The sequence below is a fragment of the Berghia stephanieae genome, chromosome 2 (assembly GCF_034508935.2).
Source record: "Berghia stephanieae isolate SIO BIC M18660-M18661 chromosome 2, UCSD_Bste_1.3, whole genome shotgun sequence".
Classification (NCBI taxonomy): Eukaryota; Metazoa; Mollusca; class Gastropoda; order Nudibranchia; family Aeolidiidae; genus Berghia; species Berghia stephanieae.
This window is the reverse complement of record NC_088361.1, coordinates 115104463-115127770: the sequence shown is the minus strand read 5'-3', so window position 1 is coordinate 115127770 and position 23308 is coordinate 115104463. Positions and strand designations below refer to the sequence as shown.

Sequence of the window (23308 nt, the reverse complement as noted above, 5' to 3'; positions counted from 1 at the left end):
TAATTATTCTAGATATCATTGTCATTGTGTATTGTATAAAAAAAACACAAAACTTGTGTCATCATGACAGTGAAAGAAATGTTTTAGGGTGGCACTAAATGTATATGCACTCACATGTCTCATAGCAACCTCGCCAATCTTAGCAGAATCTTTTCTAATCCTCTCCAAAAAGTCTTTGAGTTCTGTCATTGATGCTTCCTTTATACGCTCTCTAAGACGAGGAATAGCTTCAGACATAGTTTGTGAAAACCAGTGGTTGATGACTCGGGGGAGATAGGAGTGTTCCAGCTGCTCCAAAGTCTTGAGAGCAGGATAATACCTTTTTTTTTTTTTTTAATATATATTTAAAGAAAATAGAGAGAGAAAGGGAAATCAAGAAAAATGCAAAAATTCTGATAACAACAGAATATCAAAATGTAAATAAATCAAAGAGACATTATTTAATAGTACAGTGCAAAATCTGAACTTGTAAAAAATAAAATAAAGGGAGTCCGGAGAAGATAAAACTAAGATAGGAATTGTAATTCTCAAGCAGGGAAAATGCTATATATCTGGGTGAAATTATGGTATCAAATATTACATGAAAAGAATAAATCAACATAAGGAGTTTTTAAAAAAACAAAAAAAGCTATTAACGTCCGTGTACAGAAGACTTAAAAACTATATCAAAGTGCTTGTCCTTAATACTGCTAAATTATCAACTCCTCATTATGCTATTGAATTGTGAACACTTAGTAACAGAAATAAACAGGGATACACACGTTTTTAATCATATTTAAAAAAAAAAAAACAAAAAAACATAAGGTGGTTTGGCCCTGTACCTATTCGAATATGTTTCTAAACCTGTAAAGGATGGGCTGAGAGAGACGTGTAAAAAATCAACATCAGAGAGAGAGAAGATAGGAACTGATATTGAAAATTGTAATTAGCATGCAATATAAAATCAAACCTTTTGAATCTCATTTGCTCTTGTAACTTCCCATACATTTCTAGAACTGTACAAATGAAGAAAAAGAAAAATTCAAATAATATTCTTCTTTACAGTTGATTCCTAAAGCAACTCCAATTTTGAATAGCACACTTTGTACTCTTGAATTTTCAGGGGTGAGAATGACTGGTCACAAAAAAAGAGGAAATTTTTCATCGTGAAGAAAATGGCCCATCCATGCGACCATAACCTATAAATTTGAATTTCACTAAAATTCACTGAGATGCGATCCAAAATTAGTCTCGCAGCAATTTCTAACAAGACTCGGTGGAATTTCAAAAGTTGAAGTGTAATTACAACATTTGGTGGTTGTAGTAAGGATGACGATGATGTAGTGTTGGTTGTAGTAGTAGTAGTGGTCGTATGGATGATTGTGTGGTGGTGGTTGTAGTAGCTGTGGTAGGAATGATGATGTGGTGGTAGGGATGATGTCATGCTGGTTGTAGTGGTAGTGGTGCTAGGGATGATGATGTGGTGGTGGTTGTAGTTGTAGTAGTAGTGGTGGTAGGGATGATGTGGTGTTATTTGTAGTAGTAGTGGTGCTAGGGATGAAGATGTGGTTGGGGGAGGGGAGACTTCTCTACCAGAATAATTTATGTATTGACCTTGTGAATTCTATATTTTAAAATAGAAGAAAAGAGAAATAAAAATAAAGGCAAAGGGAAACAGGAAAAAAAAAAAAGAGAGAGAGAGAGAGAGAGAGAGAGAGAGAGAGAGAGAGAGAGAGGAGAGGAGAGAGAGAGAGAGAGATAAAAAAGGCAACAGGTACCGACAACAGAGAAAAAAAATCCTCAACCATCAACTAGCTAATAAAAGAACACCACTGGTCGTCCGTGTCAACTGTGACATCTGGTGCCATTCTGTCTGGCCCAACGTCATAAAAACAGGACCGTCACCGAATTTCAGGAGACTGAACACAGGTGTCAAAATATGACATAAGACATAATGGTGATTTTGTGGGTTTGAGGAAAATGTTTGACACGGCATATTTCAGAGAAATTCTCAAAATCACTGTTTATTTATCCAAAACAAATTTGAAAAAGGAGGAAATGTGATGGGGATGGGCGGAGGCAAACTACCATTTAGGCGGAAATCCGCCTTTAGGCGGAAGATTCTCAGCCCTGATTTTAAAAATAAATATTATTTCATGACCATTTCCAACTGGTGAGACTTTGACAATAAGATTTTTTAAAATCATATGTGGAAAAAAAAGGCAACACCATGCATTCTAAAAAATGTCACCATTTCGTGCAATTTATTTAGCATTATAACGATAATGTTGGCCACTGAGTTTGCAAGAACTTTGTATTATTTCGACTGCAGCTTCAAATTACTCCATAATTACCTTTGGGTAAATGCCTACCTTTATCTAAAGAGGGTTCTGATATTCAAATACCAACAAAAAGAAAGAAATTGAATAAGAATGAATTCAACATATGAATAATATTTTCAACCAACCTGATATATACACCAACTATACCCTGTATAAATAATACATGAACTCAAATTTGATACAATGTAATAATGTGCAACTCACTGGTGAATTACCTCACAAAAGATGAAAAATCTGATTTCACTTTGGTTTAAGAATACCAAGAAAAAGATCTCTGTTTTTTCCTTCAAACATTTCTCAATATAGAACAAAATCATTGGTAATCAATTGTGATACGTTGTGGCACTGACACATAATCAAATAGGCAAATCGCAGAACATTCATTAGTTGGAGTATTGCAATGAAAATCAAGTTCCAAACACAATATTTTTTTCACACAAGTGGAATAATAATCTTACTCATTTTTTCTCATTATTTTGTCTATTTCCAATTTCAATAATATTACTTGATAATCTATCTATAAATGCAAAGCACCTTAAGCTCACTGTGGGGAGAGAATGAAATAGAAATGTGCTTCTAAAATAACTCCCCACATCGGCCACATCAAGTAATGTTATATATTTATATATCAAAGATACAACAATATGTCAGCAGATACCTGAGCATGTCTAATGGTTGGTGGCAGTAGACTAGGTTATAAAATTGTAGAAAATTACTTCATCCTCTTTAACATAAATTGAGTGCAGAAGCAATTACAAAATACTCACCTGGTAAACACAACGACAAACTTTCAATTGCTAGTGTTATGTTTTTCTGTACTTTTCGACATTTTACAAGATGGTCTCCCTTGTTCAGTAGTGACTCACAAGAGTTCTGTAATTCTCTGTCTAATCCATTAATCTCTCCCTATGAAAAAGGAATGGAAGGTAAAAATAAAGTTGAAAAAAAAAAAAAAAAAAGAAGATTTGATGACAAAAATCAGTCAAATTATGTATATATAAAACTTTCTTTCTAATTAATGAATGAATAATAATAATATGAATAAGAGCCACATGGAAGTAAAGACATGATAGAGCATTATAATGAAACATCCAATACTATTGCCTTACCTTAAGTTTAGTGGCATCACCACTGACTTGCTGCAACTCTCTGATTGAGTCAATAAAACCTTGGTAATGATAATTGCACATCCTCTCAATTTCATGGTCATGATTTTTTATCCGAGAATGTAGTTTCTCCATAAAATAGTCAATGTCACTGCCATCATACACAGCTCTGCAAAACAAGAGAATTTTTTTCTCCATTGATATTTCTCCTCTATAAAGCAATATTTCAATGGAATTATCGCCAAATGTTCCTTTTAATTAATGTTTTAAAAAAGGTATATATGAATATGGCATTAATAAAGCTGATAACTTCTTTCATAAACACCCCACAGCTAATGACATTATTTTTCTGGATTATATATTTTTTTAAACTAAAAAGATTTTTTTTTTTTTTTACAATTGTAATTGTACTTGTACCCAGCTTGCAAATATTTTAAAAAAAAATTATTTCCATGTTATTTGATGTGTACTAAACATAACTATAAACATGGAATCTGTCGCAAATAATATCAAAGCTTTTTTAAATTCACTTTTATTAACCAGACTCTCTTGGCAGACTGTTCATTTGGTCATACTTTGCTTTGTAGTAAAATGTCAATAATTTTACAATTATCTACATATTAAAGGGGTTAGAGAGAGGAGCAGTTCAGATTTGATGAGTGATTCAAAAATTCAAAATATTAAACAACTGCCTGGGGAAAAGAGTAATAGAGGCTTACTTATAGGTAAATTAAAACAAGAGAATAGAACACTAAATAAATAGACAAGGAGTGCGCAAGCGAGAGTGAGAGTGAATAGTGGAGCCTGAGCCTGTGGGAGGAGGGAGAGAAGATATAGAGAGAGAGGTAGAGAATTAGAACACCGCAGAAAATCAGCAAGATTAACAATGCTATTTAAGATCAAGCACCACCTCGCTGAATGCCCAGTCATCAAGAAAAAACTGATACCAGCACCTTTGAGACAGGGAAGAGGTAACAACAACCAATACAGCCTCATAACACACAGTACAGAACACAATACCGTGGTTTTCCCTTCTTGCCGCGTACGGTCAGAGACTGGAATCAGCTTGACGCTAAATAAAGTGACCGAAGCCACTACAATTGATGCTTTTGTGGCAAGTTGCTATGCAGATACTTAAACCTTACACAAACCATCACTGACCAACGTTGACGACCCCTGAATGTCCCTGGAAATTGATTTTAGACTAACGATTATAAACAAGGAATACAGAGAGATTAGATTAGAATTAGAAAGCAGTTTCATATTTGCCATAATAATAATAATCAACCGATTGATTGTGGGCAATCAAAGACGAAGAGAGAGAGAGAGAGAGAGAGAGAGAGAGAGAGAGAGAGAGAGAGAGAGAGAGAGAGGTAGAGATAGAGAGAGAGAAAGAGAGAGGGGGGTTGGGGGAAGAGTACAGTAATTCGCTGCACATTTGTTTTTTGTCATATATTATGCAGTTGCAGTGCAGCGAAAAAGGTAAACACAGTGACTGAGACTGTTTGATTAAAGACGGCAAGTGGTTACGCGGCGAAAACTAAATGTCTACCGTAGAGTAGTTGCAAGTGGTCCATCTGATGTTTCGATTTCTGTGATGAGGTGATCGTGATGAGCCTCGACTGCTTCTTGGCGTAGTGTGTCTGCATCTTGAATGGGAACACTGAGTTTTTTCCAAGGGTTATCCTCTTCATTTTTAGAACGGTAGGGTGTTGCTTCCGCCATTGTTCTTCATTTGCTATGCACATGCGCAACATGCATAAAAACATTGGAAAATTAAAAAGTGCTTCCAAACCTCTTACTTTCGTTTTCACCGGAAATCGTTTGTGGGCGTATTCACAGCAGTCGCTCGCTGTCGATTTGTTGTCTTGAAAATTCAAGCTCAAGCTCCTCTATTCTCTATTAAAATGTTAGCGAGCATGTTCAACAATTATAATTTTAAAAAAGGGAGAGTAAATTTGGCCAATTCTTAGGCCAATACAAACAAGCATAGATAACCCTAATTGTCACGCTCTCGATTGTTATTGTAATTGAAACTCTCAAATCAACAGAAATTAACATTAATAATTGTCCATTACATTACACCAGTGACAAGGCCCATAATTGCGTGGGGAAGTCAGACCTGCACATATGTAGGGCTACACGGCTCACCCCCCCCCCCCCCCCCCCCCCCCCCCCTCATTTTTTTTCTTTTGATCATATTTTGTAAAGGCTTCCACTTATCTGGTAATCCAGATTTGTAATGGGCTCATTGAAAATACTCTCGAAAAACGCAAAATATTGTCCATTACAGCTAGGTATAATGCAAAACAAGCCCATAATTACATTCGGTTATCAGACCTGCAAACATATTCCGTTGTCCTCAGCCTATCTCTTATTTGGGGTGGGGGGGGGGGGGATGGGGTAGCAGTTCCTAACTTTTCAAGGGAATACATTCTCTTTCAACTTCCATCACAGCCAGCGCCTGTACGTAACATATTCACCTCACTTTCTCAGAGAAAGGTACAACAACTCTATTAGCCGCCCCAAACTGGAATAAGTAAGACGCAGGGGTTCAAATAAGGAACAGATGCAGATTCCATGAGCACACTCGCAGTGTAATTAGTTTGCGATCACATGAAAATCTCATCCAGACATATGAACAGGATCCCACCAAGAGGAATAGACTCAAATGTTTACAAAACATGATATTCAAAACAAAGAAACTAAAAATAAAATATAACAGTAACAGTACACGGTTGAGAGATGATTTACAATTTTACAATAATAAAAAAAATATCTCCCATAACTAATACTTTACATTTGACTGTTTCCCTCTCAGCCAAGGACTCCGCCGACAATGGGAAGGACAAAATTAAGTAATCTTATTCCAAGACAAAGACAAAAAGCAATTGGAAAACAAATATAGGGGTATAGAAGACACAGAAAGCGCCCTCCCTACCCAATATGGGAGGTCGGGATCCCCACCCAGCAAGACAAGAAAAAAGATAATATAAAAAAGCAACTCGGAAAACGAGAAGACCCCACCCAGGCAGAAAGCTTGTGTGGTTTGTTTTTAAAGGTTTTGCGTGCTTGCAACACATTTAGGTCATATCAGCACCAGAAAATAGGAAGAAAATGGGATAGTAAAAAAATTCTAAAATTACAATTAAAGTACCTCAGAAAAAGTAAGACAAAGGGGAATTAGTTCAAATAGAGAACAGAGGTATATTCCAAGGGCACACTATCACTATCAGTGTACTTAAATTTAGATCAGCTTAATGTCTCATCCGGACATAAACACAAGTCCCCACTAAGAGAAACACACTCTTTACAAATCATATATAATACGTAAACAACACATAATACAGTGCATAACAGAGAGATGATTTACAAGGACAAAAATATCGTCTCCCAAAACTAACGTTACATTTGACTGTTTCCCTCTCAGCCAGGGTATCCGGCCAGGGCCAGGACAAAACCAAGTAATCTCAATCCAAGACAAAGACAGAAAGCAAGTTGGAAAACAGATATAGGGGGATAGAGGACACAGTAAGTACATCCCTGCCCACTATGGGAGGTCAGGAACCCCACCCAGGCAGAAAGCTTAGTGGATGCGATGAAAAGATAATTAGGAATTTAGATAAGAAATATAAGCGTATGCCTCCACAATAGCAAAAAAAAAAAAAAAGAGAAAGTGTTGCAGTTACGTGTATGTGATAGGCTACCATTTAAAACACGAGAAGAATAATTTTTTTTAAATAATAAAATTAAATTAAAAAATTAAAAACAAAAACAACTTAACTCTAACACATAAAAAAAATCAATAAACAAGATGTCTTTGATGTAATTTAATTGGTGACTTGCAATAATCAAATTATTATACAGTCCATTGGACACAGAAATCAAGTTTCTTTTTTTTTTTAATTAGCAGGAAACAACCATTTAAATAATAATTAAATATATATTTTTAAAAAAAACAATTAAATTAAATGCACTATGTCTTGTTTGTATTGGTTTATTCTAGTTGTTTTTTTTGTTTTTTTTTGCTTGTTTATATTTTTACGCGACTACTGGCCAAAGTTGAGTTATTGTCAGGCAATAAAAGGAAGGTGATGGGATTGTCAAATACTAAAGACCTGGATAATTCTTGTACTCACACGATAAAACTTATTAAAAGGACCTAAGAACATTCAAAAAGGCTCAGAATAATGTGTAAAAGGGTAACCATGACGTAACAGGGAACGAATTACAAAATAATAATAATAATAATAATAATAATAATAATAATAATAATAATAATAATAATAATAATAATAATAATAATAATAATAATAATAAACTAAACAAGTCAAATAATAATAATAATAATAATAATAATAATAATAATAATAATAATAATAATAATAATAATAATAATAATAATAATAATATAATAATAATAATAATAACAGCAGCAACGATATCTATGACGAAGATAAATAACGAAATAAATAAATATATAAATAAAAAGAATTTAGGACGTTATATTTCACTGTTTTCTCACCCAACTACTACTACTACTACTACTACTACTACTACTACTACTACTACTACTACTACTTCTACTACTACTTCTTCTTCTTCTTCCTCCTCTTCTTCCTGCTCCTCTTCTTCTTCCTCCTCCTCTTCTTCTTCTTCTTCTTCTTCTTCTTCTTCTTCTTCTTCTTCTTCTTCTTCTTCTTCTTCTTCTTCTTCTTCTTCTTCTTCTTCTTCTTTATTATTATTATTATTATTATTATTATTATTATTATTATTATATTATTATTATTATATTATCATTATATTATTATTATTATTATTATTATTATTATATATTATTACATTATTATTTATTATTATTATCATATTATTATTATTATTATTATCCTCATTACAATCAGTTTATTATCACTTATTACATATTTTAGTATTTTTACCCATAAAGAGCTTAACTAACAATAATTGCTATTTGTACAATAAATTATTATTATTATTATTATTATTATTAATTATTATTTATTATTATTATTATTTTATTATTATTATTATTATTATGTTTTAAGCTATGAGGAATTGGGGGGGGGGGGGGGGGTATGTAGTTTAATTAAGGATATTGCTGGAGTCAAGCTTCCCAGCCCACAATAAACTTACTAATCCCCAAAACAAGTAACAGCAGCATAGAGTAGTAGTTGTAATAGCAGCAGCAGCAGCAGTAGTAGTAGCAGTCGTAGTAGCAGTAATAGTAGTAGTATCGTATGGTGGGGTCACACTTTCAGATCTGTCGCGTCGAGCCAAGCCTTGAATTCATCTTCACATTTGTGAATGGTTTCATAACCTCCATTCAGCTTGGGTAGTAGTAGCAGTAATGTAGTTGTTGTAGTAGTAGTAATAGTAGAATGTTTTTGATTTTTGTTTTTAAGGGTTTTACGGTGCCAGTAAAAAGGAAGAAAATGGGATAGTAAAAAGTTCTAGAATTACAATTAAAGCACCAAAGAAAAGGTAAGACAAAGGGAAATTGGTTCAAGTAGGAGACAGATGTAGATTCCAAGAGCACACCATCAAAGTACTTAGTTTGAGATCACCTAAAAGTCTCATCCAGACACAAGCACAGGTCCCCCCTACTAAGAGGAATACACTCAAATGTTTACAAATGTTAAAAAAAAAAAAAAATAACAATGTATAAGAGAGAGATGATTTACAAGGAAAGAAATATCCTCTCCCAAAACTATAACTATACATTCGACTGTTTTCTTCCCAGCCAGGGTCAGGACAAAACTAAGTAATCTCATTCCAAGACAACGACAGGAAACAAGTGGAAAACGGGTATAGGGGTATAGAAGACACAGCATGTACCGCCCTGCCCACTATGGGAGGTCAGGATCCCCACCCAGGTAGTAGTAGTAGTAGTAGTTAGTAGTAGTAGTAGTAGTAGTAGTAGTAGTAGTAGTAGTAGTTGTTGTTGTAGTAGTAGTAGTGGTGATGGTGGTAGTAGTAGTAGTAGCAGCAATGGTAATAGCAGTAGAAGCATTAGTAATAGTAGTTGTAGTACAACTTACTACACTACTGTTGACTCCAGATAAGTCAGGTTCAATGGAAAAAGCATAAACTTAAAACTTACAATTTAAAGTGGATATTGATAACATGATAATGGGGCCGGATCAAAAGAGTCGAGTGTAATAAAAAACGGAAGCATGTACAAAAATAGCGAATCACAACATCATATTTTTTAATTAATGGTTTTAATTAGCTATATCTTGATGAAAATTACATTTCCATTATTGCATTTCATACTTTCAAACCCATTAAAAAATATTTTTTAAAAACAAAATAAAACTCAAAAACTAATATTAGAAGGTTTCAGCCTCTGCAAAAGAGCCAAGGGAAAACCGCGCCATATCATTCCATTTCATTCCAGAAAAGGGACACGAATTAACTAACATTCATTAATAACCCATTCGCAATTTAATATTTCTTTGGTTGAAACATATTATTATTATAAATCCAGACCTAATAAAGCATTACTTCCAATATATTTTTAAATCTTAAATACAAGAAAAACGCAAACACAAACACAAAAACACACACACACATACATATGCGCATGCACACAGTGATTTGTTTATCTATTATAATAATTCCTTACATTATTGGCCAATTTAAAAAAAGGACATTCTAAGGGCATTTTAAAAGGTGAATACAGTTTAATTCAAACAACCAACAAAGAGTAAATACTGTACAAATAATTGTATGTTAATTATAACGAAGTACATACTTAAATAAATTGCAACAGAAAAAAGCAAACATGGTGATGATGACAATAACAGTATAGTTATTATGGTCAGTAAATAAATTGAAAATCTAACTAATTACTCAGTTAATTAATTACTTGATAAAATAAAATACAATAAATATTGAACGCCGCTTAATCAGGCCGATCTCTTGATGACAGAATCTTCTCTATATAATTACTACTGGTTACTTGGAACAGATGCTGGTTAATTGGAACCATTTCAGAGCCCTGCAAGTATTTTAAGATTATTTTCTCTCCATGTAATCAAGAACATGAATATTCCCACTGAAAGGAACAAGAATGGAGTCATCCTGTGTCTTCAAAATAGTAAAACAGTTGATTACTTAACAATGGCATTGATTCCCTCACCTCTCGTTCCATTGAATATGGAAATACATTATATTTTAGACATTTGCCAGTCTTGGTGAGCAACAAATGATTAATTAGACCACGAGTATGATGCGACAATTGATTTGCTTTTGATGAGGCATGCCACACTGATTAAAATTGTATAATGTTTTATGGATTATTGTGGATCAGGATTCATGGCATATATATGTATTTATTTGTCATCTTTCTGAGATATTGGTGCAGTGACAATTCCATATGAATGTGAAGTTGTAAGATAGAGGGAATACATTCTCTTTCAACTTCCATCACAACTACACATATTGTTATGTTAAAAGTAACGGAGAATGGAAAACAAAATTTCAGACAAACAGATAAAAGTATGCTCGGCATTACTATAAATCTTTATATAGCCACTGCAAAAGTTATGTGTGGTCTTGTTAAGTTGTTCAAATAGTGGCCAAAAGTGATATTGGTTAATTGGAATGCCGCTTAATTGGAACGATTTCTGCATAACTGTACTGTTCCGATTAAATGTATAATAATAATAATAAAAATAAAGCATAACTTCTAAAGCACCCATTTCCACCAAAAGTGCTTAGAAGCGCTTATACATATATGCACGTGCGATCAAATATATCATTCAATAAAATCACTCATAGAAAACTGAAAGGAAGCACTGTCTTCATAGAGGCTAAAGGAGGGCAGAAAATTACAGTGTCTAGTGTCTGATGAAAGGGCCTTCCACACAGAGGGAGCAGAATGTGCGAAAGAACGTCATGAAAAATTCGACTTAGGAATCAAACGGTTCAAGTACAGGGAAGTAGATGAGTGGAGAGAGTGATTTGGATTGTAGATAGAAAGAAGAGACGACAAGCCTACTTCCTTCATCTCATTCTCTCTCTCTCTCTCTCTCTCTCTCTCTCTCTCTCTCTCTCTCTCTCTCTCTCTCTCTCTCTCCTTCCCTTGCACACACACACACACACACACACACACACAAACATACACACACACACACACACACACACAAACATTTTTACTTATAAATTATAGGTATAATGTTTTAACTATAATGCCAATCTAGCATAACATATATCCTTTTCTTGTTTACCTGAAGAAGGCCAAAGGCTGAAATGTCGTTTACTTTGTTTTGTATCTTTTATAAGAGTAATTTTTACTCCCTTTATTTTACTATACATCTTATTGACTCATTTAGGTACCTCTATATTTTGTTCTGATTAAGCGGCTTGTACTGTATACCTAAATAAAATTCAGTTGGCATATTTGCATTAGTATAATCATTGTTAAAATACATAAGTGACATTCTACTCTAGTTATCAAACATAAATTAATATATTTACAGGCACGAATATTTGAGAATAATTATTGTTCATATTGCAAAAAAGTTAAGTTGGAACAGTAGAATTGAACCATTCCACCCTCTTCCTTTGACTTTTTTTTTTTTTTTTGCTATGCCCATCATTCTGTGGCTGAGTTATCAAGGATTACATGATAATCATCTTGAGAGAATAAGAACTAAAATGTTCTATTTTGATATATATTATTTATTAGTTAATAAATTAGCCTTCGAGGCAAATAGACCAATTAAATGCAAGGTAAAAACCGGTTTAACCAACATTTAAGGGATTATACTATCAATTTCGGTTTGGAAATATTCTGGTTTACGTTGTAATTGCACACCAGAGGAAAATTGGGTGTTTATGATTCATAAGTAACATAGTTGTCACATAGCTGCCTCCATTATGCTAAAAAAAAAAGGGGGGGGGGGGGGGATTATAGTCAGCACTGAAATGATACTGTACAAAACTCGTTTTTAAAAAATGCAATTAATTCAGCCTCAGCTCAGCGTATATGATAATGTTGTTAAGGACATGATTTCCGTTTTTAAATAATTTATTTTTGCTTCTTACTTTTGGTGGTGGTGATAACAGTAAAAATATTTGGTACAGTATTTGCAGGATTCTAGCATGCCCATGGTAGAAGTCAAAATTTGTTTTTTAAATGCTAGAATCTAAGAATCCAATGTTCATGGGAGGTAACGACATTATATAGATAAAATTAAGTTACCTAGCTCCAGCATGCCATATTAAACAGCGAGTAAGAATCCAGTGAGTATTGTATCAAAAAAGCAGAGTAAAAAAGACTCAACATGAATTTTTCAATATTTTAATTTATGGAATAATTTTGGTTCACCTGTTTTTGATTAAACCGGTTTTTACTGTAAATCAAATTAATAAAATATCACATTTAAAGGATTAATTGTTATGAAATGAGTTATTTAACAACTATAAAATACTCTTTTAGGCAAGAATGGCAAAGTCAATGACGATAAAAATATGGTCTGTGCTGTATCATGACCATTGTCTCCTTTTCATACACACTTCATCTATACCAATAAATATAAAGGATGGGGGTCTGTTTGGAAAACGATTGACAGCTTGTTAGTTTTGTTTGCTTTTAGGGATTTTACAGATGTTCTCACGTCATAATGACCTTTAAGCATCATTTAAAAAGAAAAACAATGTCAGCACATCATTTAAAAAGAAAAACAATGTCAGCACAAACAAACACAGAAGAAGAGGTGAGACATAGGAGACAACTTCAAAATGGAAACACAATCTGTATGCTTAGCTTGAGATGCCCTAATACTCCTAAAAAGACTAGCAGAGTATCCTGCTAAGAGGAATACACTCAAATGGTTACAAAGAACAACTCAAATGGTTACAAAGAACACAACTATAGAGAGATGATTTAATTGAAGAAAAATAAACACATTACATGATTGGTATAAATGGCTTCATTCAAGAACAACAACACAAAGCCACCAGTAGAGAACAAGCAATATGGGGAAAAGCAGACATAGCAAAGATGGATCGATGTAGCACCTTCTGACCCAAACATTCCCCCCTCCACCCAAAGGGGAATTTCACCCATCATACAAACATTCGTTTTTCAGCACTCATTTACAATAAGATGAATGAAACGTGTAAGTTAGTTAATCAGATACAGATATTATCAAAATCCATATATGAGTATTCAACACATGTGAAATATTTCAAAGCAGCTGTAGCTAGAAGCAGCATTAGCATATATAATAGCTGTCTATTGTTAGCTCGGTTAATTAAGAACTTCACTACATGTGACATGGCTTAGTTTGCTCAATTACTGTCACTGTCGTTTTTATTTTTTAAAAGAAATAAGTTACAACAATATTACAAGTACAAGTTCCAAGATTTTTAACTGAGTATGTCAGGATAAGTTTTCAAAATTTGTAAATTGTGACAATAATTTTAAGTAATTGTAATTGTAACACGAGTAACAGCATCCAAAGAAAAAAATAACAGCAGAAAGATGTCAGGGTCACATAAGAAACAGAAATTCTATCACCATAAAATTTTTTAAAAATTCCCTTTATTCCTCCCCAAGGGGAAATTTATCTTTAGATCCTTTTCCGAGAGAAGACTGGAATAACCCAGGCATCAACCGCAATGCAGCACAGCAACGTGAGCTGGGTGAGATGACTTGCTCAAGGCCACATAGTGCGGCAGGTAGATTAACTCTGTACCTTACGGGTAAGAAGAAGCAAAGACCATACCACTGAGCCACGCTGTCCCCCATCTACCATGAAACTGTCCAAACTTTCTTATTGAATATGGTATGGCAGATGCTACACATGCTGGGATCCATTGTGGTGCCATAGGACTTTGACTTATGGTTATAAAAGGACTTTCATTTGTCTAGGTACTGTTCTCTTGTTCTAACCAAGTGATAAGTTATAAATGCAATTTCAAATAATGCCCCACAAAATTCATCATGACTGAAGTAAAAGGAAAATACTCCTCTTGAAGATCACATCATAAAACCTGAATTATCCCTTAACGTGCTTCATCTTATATAACTCTCAGTGTGGAAGGATTTGAGGGATTTCATTAAAAAAAGGTGGTTTTCATGGAAAAATTAATTTAAAAAATAATAATGAGGCAAACTCATTGAAACTTGGAGAGTACCTAAATGTATGACAAAGCAACACAATGACATAACTGAATATGGAAATTAGGTCACATGACTTTGGTGGCCATCTTGGAAAGCTCTTTAATATGCGTTAGTATGAAAACATTGTCTTTTTCTGAATTATTATACATGTGGGAGACAGTCTGAATGTGTTTGATGTAATAAGTAAATAAACTTGATTTTGTAAAAAAAAATTATTTTTAAAGCAGTGGCTTTCATCATTTCTAATAAGAAATAGGAGGAGAGGAAGTGAAAAAAAAATATTGTATCAAATCATAGAGAACAGGAAAATTTAAAAAAAACAATAATAAAAAGGTCTTTAAAAATCTAAAGTGCTCACCAATCCACCCAATGTCATCAATGTTACTCAGTCCGACGCCATTCTGGTCAAAATCCATCAACCACTCTCTAGGATTACCATTCTCCTCATCATTCAGTGTTTCACCTCCCCTGTGCCACGACCCCTGATTTGCTCCATTACCACCATCACCAACACTGCCACCACACGATCATACCTTACTGAACCTTCTTCTTCACCTGAACCGCCGTACTCACTGCTTTCATCAACATATCCATTGTCAGAATCAACGTCGTGTCGATATACTTCCCCCCTCATCGTCAGAATCCATCTTGAAAGGTAAACAATGTTGCCATGACACACGAAAAACGCAAAAATAACACCACAGGAATGAAAGCTGCTTCAACTGTTAAGTGTCAGCCATACAGAAATTCTCACTGGATCAAGGTAAACTACTCATGATTTATGATGATTTCACTCTTGGTAGGATTTGCCACTTAAAGATCGTTTACATTTCGAAAGTTGAATGCTGCATACAGAATACAGTATTGTTTTTTCGAATTCTGCACGTTCAGGGTTATGGGTAAGTTCGGAAAACATCTCCTCGATTAAGAAAGTCACAAGCTCAAGATGTTTAATGAACTCTTTAGATCAAAAATAGTATTTGAAATCAAATAGTAATCTGGGTCCTTATTGAACAGCTTACAACAGACTGATAATTGATTTTGCTACAATATCTATATATATATATATATATATATATATACATGATAATAAATATTAATAGTGAATGGTCTAATCATTTAGACTGTGACACAATTGATATGGAGAAAATCTTAAACAAAATCAAAAGAGAAAATTTTTGGTTTAAAAAACACAAGAGAACTATTAGTATAGGCAAACTTATTTGCTGTGGTTAGTTTTACATAATACAGTAGAACTCGGAAATAGCGAGTTCGACGGGTCCACTCCTGATTACTCGCTATTTCCGAGTTCTCGCTATTCCCGAGTTGCCAGGAAAGGTTATAATATTGCTGGTTATTCCCCTCAGTGTGTAATTCGAGTAAAAGCCGTCGCCCCTATTTCAATTTCTTCACAGAAGTGGCAGAGTGCTTGGTTTTTTGTTGTTTTTTGTGTTTTTGTTTTTTTTCAAATAAAATCATGACTAGAAAAAAAAAACAAGAACATAGAAGTGTGTGTGTGTGTGTGTGTGTGTGTGTGTGTGTGTGAGTATGTGTGCGTGTGCGCGCGAGTGTTTGTATGCACTCGGCATGTTTGATGAGGTAAGCAAGCGCATCACTCAATCACTGACCCATTGAAATAATGGTTCCACACTCCCCTATCTCGCTGATCGTGTCGTTCGTTAACGATGCTACTCGCTGACCGATGCTGCGAAGTGAGGCATGTTGACATGTGCTTACCTCGCGCGTCGCGTGGCACCACATTGGGTGAACAATTGACCTCCACCCCCAATACACACACACGCACACAAACCCAACCCCCATCCAAATTTGTTGTCGCACAGACTAGGCTACTATGTAATAATACTCGTAACGAAAAATAAGAAAAGAAAAGAGGCTAGGCTAAACCACTAAAAATATTTAAATTGCCATTGTCTCTTGTTTTGCTTTACTTCGTTCGCAGTCCTAGGCTGGGGCAGGAAATGCTCGTTATTTCCGAGTTGACCTCTTTTTCATACTCGCTACTTTCATGCTAATTTTATTGACTCAAATAAGGGGAAAAAACGGGGATTTAGATTTTACTCGCTATTTCCGAGTTCTCGCTATTTCCGAGTACGTTACTTTCATGTTCTACTGTACTGTCATCATTGTGTAATCATCGTGTTTATTCACAAAATCCTGGTAAGTTTTAATTTACCCGATACATGAAGGCCATTGGCTTTGATTTAAACAGCTAGATAAATATCTAGTCATGGAGGTGCTAATGACATATTATACATCATGGACAGAAAAGTACAGCCAATTTATAGCAATCCAAAAATAATTACACATTAATTTGTGTCAAGATGTTTCTGAGAGAAATTCTTAAAATTTCATTTGTGCATTAAACTAGTATCTCTTTATGAATTTATGGAGTTCAAGGAAATTTATAAATGCCAATCTCAAATTTTGTTGATTCTGGTTAGATTTGCAATGCATGGATAAGCAGATATGCCACTTTTACCGAACATAAAAATCTGGTTATTAAGATTTTCATATATTTTCTTTTTCCAAACGCAATTCAAAATAAATAAAAAAGATAATCCCCTCTGAACATCACTCATAAAGAAAATAATAAATAAAAATATCCATCATTGTCTATATCAATATTTCTAATGTAATACAAACATACCAGATGAAATAAGTTTTGATGCAAAATTTCCCTTCCAATTTATCACAAACGGGAGAATAATTTTTTTGGAGTAAGAGGGTCAAGAGACAAAAATATTGAGACATTGCGTAAAAAAATTGTAAACTTCCTTATTTTGAAAAAAAAATATAGAAATGGCAGGATTTGACAAACAACTAAATGGCTCCTAATTGGTGACTAGGTGGTCCAGGGGGATGATTGAGGCAATCTTCACCACATTAGAAGATTCCTTTTGGATCGATCTTGCTGTTTTGGAAATCGACCAGACTCTTTGTTGTTTCCTCTTGATTTTTCTTTGACCTGTGTAACAAGGGAACAGAATGAATGTTATTACGGACTTTTGCGATTTTTTGGGTTGTTTTTGTTTGTTTTTTTTTTGTTTTCTAGGTTTTAAGGGTTTTGGCAGCAGCAATAATAACATTTTCAGGTTATTTCAACACCAATAATAAGGAATTTGAGGGCATTGTCAAAAATTATACTTACGCTTACAAGTATTCAAGAAAAAAGAAAGACAAAGGGGACTTACTAAATCAGGAAACAAATGTATATCCCAAGAGCAACTCATCTGTATGTCAAGAGGTCTCAGAGGCCAAACTCACAAATAGCACAGGCACCTCTCCAAAAGAGATCAACTCAAAGGACAACATAATGCATTTTATTTACTAATAATAATAATAATAATTACATCTTCCACAAAAGAATTAATAATAGAAAATACTTGAATAGCACCAATTCCGTGATGCTGATCTGACAGTCTTCTTCTTTGTCTCATTCCAGACCAAGGACCAAGGACCTCATGAAAAAGGGCAAATGATATGGGGAGATAGAGAAGACAGCAAAGGTGGACCAATAGAAAACCCTCCAGCAAAGGAGTATTTCTATACTCACATCCAGACAAAATCTTCGACCCACCTTAGACTTAAGACTTAGATCTTTGGTGAAATCAATAATATTAACTCTTTCAGCGCCATTGGCCGCACTGTGTGGCCAGATTCAGAATCTGTCCAACTGGCCAACGACCAGACAGTGCGACCGGTCTTGAAAGGCAAAATGAATATGCAATCCAAACCAAAAGTACTATCAATTGAACCAATGGCATCATTTCTTTCATCAGAACATTCAATTGGCCCAAGGGGGGTATTTTTATTGAGACTTTGCGCCAAATTCGAATGTCGCTTTGTCTTAGCTTGTCATTCTCATGCTGCGTCAATTAGGTGTCCGCAATTTTGTGACGAAAATGCAAATATAACCTCAGCTAAATAAAGACATTGACATAAACTGACATATACTCACACAAACACACATGACCAAAGATTCAAAGATGCTCACACATACACACACACGCGCACACAAACACACACACACACACACACGCACATTAGCAGTGGTAAGAAAAACACCAAATATCAGAAAATGACATTATAAGCGGTTTTTGATGAAATATATATTATGTATATTTTGTATGTCAAGAGCAGGTTCCCTCCTCTATTTGTAGAATTGAAATTTCATTAAAATAAATATGGTGGAAAAACATAGAAGGAACAAGCAGGTCAAATGAATTACTAGTTATAATAAAACATCATGCAAAAAAAAAAAAAAGGCAACCCAACATTATTAACTATCCACTTTAAAATGTGCCTGTGTTGATATGTCATGGCATTGTGCCATTGATCTTTTCCAGGTTTTGTAGTTATTTGATTTATTACCACAAAAGCCTTTCAGTTAACAAGTCCGATGACAACCTTTTTCGTTTTGGGTTTGTCTTTTTCTTGTTTTAGAAATCATGCGTTACTCTTTGCTCCCTTTCCACTTCATATGATTAACTAAAATGATGTATTATTACCGGTGTTCACTAGAAGGCTAGATCAATTATCATTCTTCGTAGTTGGAGCTTACAACATCAGGACAACAAACTAGTTTTTGTAATAAAAAAAAAATTAAATTAAAGCCACTTCTTATGAAGGTACACATAATATGTGACCAACCGTCTCAAAGCAGTATTATGTCGGGATGAAATAGATCTTGGAAATTGAATGACAGTCAAAATATGAATGTCTAGTAGTAGTAGTATAATATTAATTCATTTTGGTGTAGATTAATACAATCACTCAGATTGCTGATAAATTTCTGATTGGTCTAACAATATCCGGAATCGATATGTCCGCAGCCTTTGATACGATCGACAGAGGAAAACTTTTGGAGATATTAACAGAAATAGTAGACGAAGACGAGCTCCGAATAATCCGATTTCTCCTCAGCAACACAAAGATACAACCAAGGATATACGGGGCCACAAAACAGACGCAGTTCGAAAGTAACATCGGGACCCCCCAAGGAGATAGTCTGAGCCCGATTCTGTTCACAATATACTTAGAACACGCTCTGAAAGAAGTTCGAAAAGTCATTCCAAAACCAACGACTCATATTGAGAACGCAATCCCTAGAGAAATCGCCTATGCAGATGATGTCGATTTTATTGGATCAACACCAGCAAATATAGACATCATACAAAATACCCTCATGAAATATAACCTCCAAGTCAATGCCAATAAAACCGAATTTACAACAATATCGAGGAACAAAGAGGAATGGAAAAGAACAAAGAAAGTCGGCTCACTAATTGGAGACACCGAGGATGTACAAAGAAGAAAACAGCTATCAAACGCCGCACTCAGTAAACTCACCAATGTATGGATTAGAGGTGACAAAATAAAGAGAAAAACCAAACTGAAACTGTACCATGCTCTTGTAAAACCGGTACTTCTGTATAACTGCGGCACTTGGGCGTTGACAAAATCCGAAGAAGAACATCTGGATGCCTTCCATCGCACACAGCTAAGAAGGGTACTGGACATCAAATACCCCAAAAAGATCTCAAATGAATCACTCTATAAGATCACAAAAGAAAGACCAATCTCCCTTGACATTTTACAACAACGATGGCAACTTTTCGGTCACATACTACGCAGGGACAAAAACATACCAGCAAACCAAGCCATGTCGGGATACTTCCAAAAACACGGGAACCTTTTCAGAGGAAGACCGATCACAACACTCCCCCTGATCCTAAACAAAAACCTCACAACACTTGGACAAAGCATTAGTCTCATAACGGCAGGGGACCTTGAAAATCTGAGAACCCTAGCAGAGGACCGGCAATATTGGAGACACCTCACACAGGAAATACTGGAAACAGCCAAGGCGACCCGATCTTTCGGTCGAGACGCGAAAGGCATCTAAGTCAAGTAAGTCAAGTCTAATTCTAAATTCACTTTTTGGGGTCCTATCCAATCCGACATAATACTGTTTTTGAGACGGCAGGTCACATATATCTTTTTCACCTTTTTCAAATATGTCCAAATAGAGAAGAATGACTCAGTGGGACTCAATACTGTTGTGTTATCCAATAACACTATCCAGCCAATGGCTGTTGCCATGCAGTAAAGTAATAAAATTATACATATCCGATGTATTATTCTTAAACATCAGAAAAATTATGGTTACATAATGAGGTTGGTTCACACTTACCGACATAAAACGGTTTCTCTGCATCAGGCAACGGGGAAGACAACAAAGGAAGGAAAACAAGAACACGATTTTAGTCAAGTCATCATAAAACAAATAAAATCAACTAAACACCCAAACATACACACAAACACACACTCAAAAACATAAATCATAAAAATGAATAACCAGGCAATAGTTAGAAAAAATTGGGGCAGGGTTCTCATGAGTAAAATGACTTGTGGTAATTTCACTATCAATTTCTGATTGTAGCTATGTCATTATAAAAATCAGTACTAAGCTTAAAAAAAAACAGAAACTCTTTCCCTCACCTATCCATACGAGAAGAGTGGTCAATACCCAAAGCATATAACATAAAAATGTATATACCATGTATTAACTCAACAAGTAATTAATTAATATTATTGATTTTCTCCTACAATCTTAGTCTTTTTCTTGACCTCTGTTTTGAAAATTGACAACTGGCCTTATCTTGAAGTTCATGTACTGTGTCTCTAAGCATTTCTAATTTCCATATTAATGAGATGCAAATTTAAACTTCAAAGTTGAACTAAAAAAACTATGTCAAATAGATTAAGGAGGAACGATTTTTGATATGCATTCTCATTCATAAATGGAAGTATAAAACCTCTGTCAAAAATTTGATCAATTATTTGGTACTATTAATGATTTAACCTCTGTCTCCACGTAGAACTATACACATAGAATTCTGGTAACTCACAAGTTCATACGGAAATGTCATGTGCATGCTCCAATCACAGAGATAACAATGGGAATGTTGGCATTGACCCGAAGCCATAATTTGTAAGTAAGTTGATTAAGAAAATGCTTGATACGCAGTCTGTTTTCATTGTTTTTTGTTAGGAATCAAGAAACACAATGTCCATAGCCTATGACAACAAAGCAGTGAACTATGTCATGTGCCAATGGCTGAGTGAATACCTTTTTATTAAACTTTGGTGAAGGTCAAGATGCAGACAATTTAAAATGAATGGAAATTATCATTTTCTTTTCTTGGCTTCAACATTGCATCCTTATAAAGCGAAACAAATGCACTCTTTGTGAAGAAGATGAGCATTAAATTACCATCAGCAAACCTATGAGGTGTACCTCAGGAGGTTTGAGGCTTGACCCTCAGTTAAAGAATACAGATCTGTTGGGTGTTTTCGTTGTTTTTGTTTTGCTTTGTCTGGCACTAAATCAATCTCTTCAAATGTGTGTCCATAACGCATGACTTCCTTCAAATTTGATGTCACAGAGAGAACGTGGCAATGGGCTACAACAAACTAAACAAATATGTCTTTGCCCAAAAGACAATTAACAGTGTAAAAGTTAGATTGTAAGGTATATGACCTGCTGGGTAAATAAATGTAACCACAGCTTAGCTTTGAGTAAATTGTCAAAATGTACCATATAGATGTAATTAATATTCTTCATAAAGGAGTGTCAGATGTGTATCTTTGACAAGTTGATAATATCATTTACTTATAGAGCTACTCTCACTGTAACTGCAGCTTGTTGTGGCAAAAGTTCATTACTATCAACAAAGAACAGGTCATAAGGTCAATCTCATCTAGACTTAAGAAAAGTACAATTTGATTCATTTCTTCAGAGAACCCCAATGTATGACAGGAAAGCATGCATAACTAACTCAAATAAAGAAATAAAGAACACACAAGTGTTATCAAGAATAGAAGTAGTAGAAATCGCTTTTAAAAGATAAAATATAACACAAAGAAATGAAAGCATTTGGAAACTCAATTTTCTCCTCCAGACTGATAATCTTTTGGAGCAATAAACCGAAAAAGCCTCTAAATCTTAATGAAATGGCACAGAATTTCCATATTGATTTTAGCGGTTTCTGCTACAGTTTATGGGGTAATGAATAAGACAACTTTGGAAACTTTAAAATCAGGAGGGGACAAACAGACATAAGAAAAATACCTATTTTAATGGGCATGCACTTGTTTTTTGTTCAAATCATCATTATGAATCATATATTTCGTGTTCCATGGAAAATTCTCTCAACATATCTTCAATGGAGAAATTAACATGCAAAGTCAAATAATTTTCTTGTCATTGACTTTAAAATCAGCAGAACATTTTGACAACGTATTTAGGTAAAAAATTGTGATTTATTATTATTTATTATTGTTGTTATTATTATTATTATTATTATTATTATTATTATTATTATATTATTATATTATTAAGAAGAAGAAGAAGAAGAAAAAAGAAGAAGAATTATTAGTTATAAAGATGATTATGATTTTCATCATCATCATCATCCTTGTTGATTGTTTAATATCATTGTTCAGATGTTGCTTTAATCCCATAGCAAGAATGTTGTGCTCCCATGAGTTATATGCAATTAGGTTAGATATTGATTGAGAACAAAGCATTAGTCTGCTTCCGCATATTTAGATCACAACATTTACTATACTTCCTGGACTGTCAATTGTGTATATGAGAAGGCGGATGATTATATGAGGCAATGAAAATTGATTGGATGACTTCT

At 34.3% G+C, this 23308-nt stretch overlaps 2 protein-coding genes across 11 annotated transcripts in view; both read right to left on the bottom strand.

Annotated features, from left to right (window-relative positions):
- Positions 1-5175, bottom strand: part of LOC144966316 (exocyst complex component 6B-like) — a 32893-nt gene extending 27718 nt beyond the window's left edge. For 4 of the 7 annotated variants that reach the window (XM_078902560.1, XM_078902561.1, XM_078902562.1 and 1 more), the window contains exons 1-5: positions 4980-5169; positions 3431-3596; positions 3089-3227; positions 950-995; positions 115-319 (exon numbers count right to left, since the gene is read on the bottom strand). In XM_078902560.1, the coding sequence (XP_078758686.1) occupies positions 115-319; positions 950-995; positions 3089-3227; positions 3431-3596; positions 4980-5152 (729 nt within the window). In that variant the 5' untranslated portion in view covers positions 5153-5169. Of the gene's footprint in view, positions 1-114; positions 320-949; positions 996-3088; positions 3228-3430; positions 3597-4979 lie in introns of all 7 variants that reach the window. The other 3 variants (XM_078902558.1, XM_078902559.1, XM_078902563.1) reach the window with 2 other exon arrangements.
- A 3346-nt stretch (positions 5176-8521) lies between these two features.
- The window catches only part of LOC144966314 (pleckstrin homology domain-containing family A member 1-like), a 32540-nt gene continuing 17753 nt past the window's right edge, over positions 8522-23308 (bottom strand). For 2 of the 4 annotated variants that reach the window (XM_078902554.1, XM_078902552.1), the window contains 2 exons: positions 20794-20811; positions 8522-17565 (listed from right to left, as the gene is read on the bottom strand). Coding sequence is in view for 2 of the 4 variants with exons in the window: in XM_078902552.1 (XP_078758678.1) it covers positions 17476-17565; positions 20794-20811 (108 nt within the window). In the remaining 2 variants the exon portion in view is untranslated. The remainder of the gene's footprint in view (positions 17566-20793; positions 20812-23308) is intronic. The other 2 variants (XM_078902553.1, XM_078902555.1) reach the window with 2 other exon arrangements.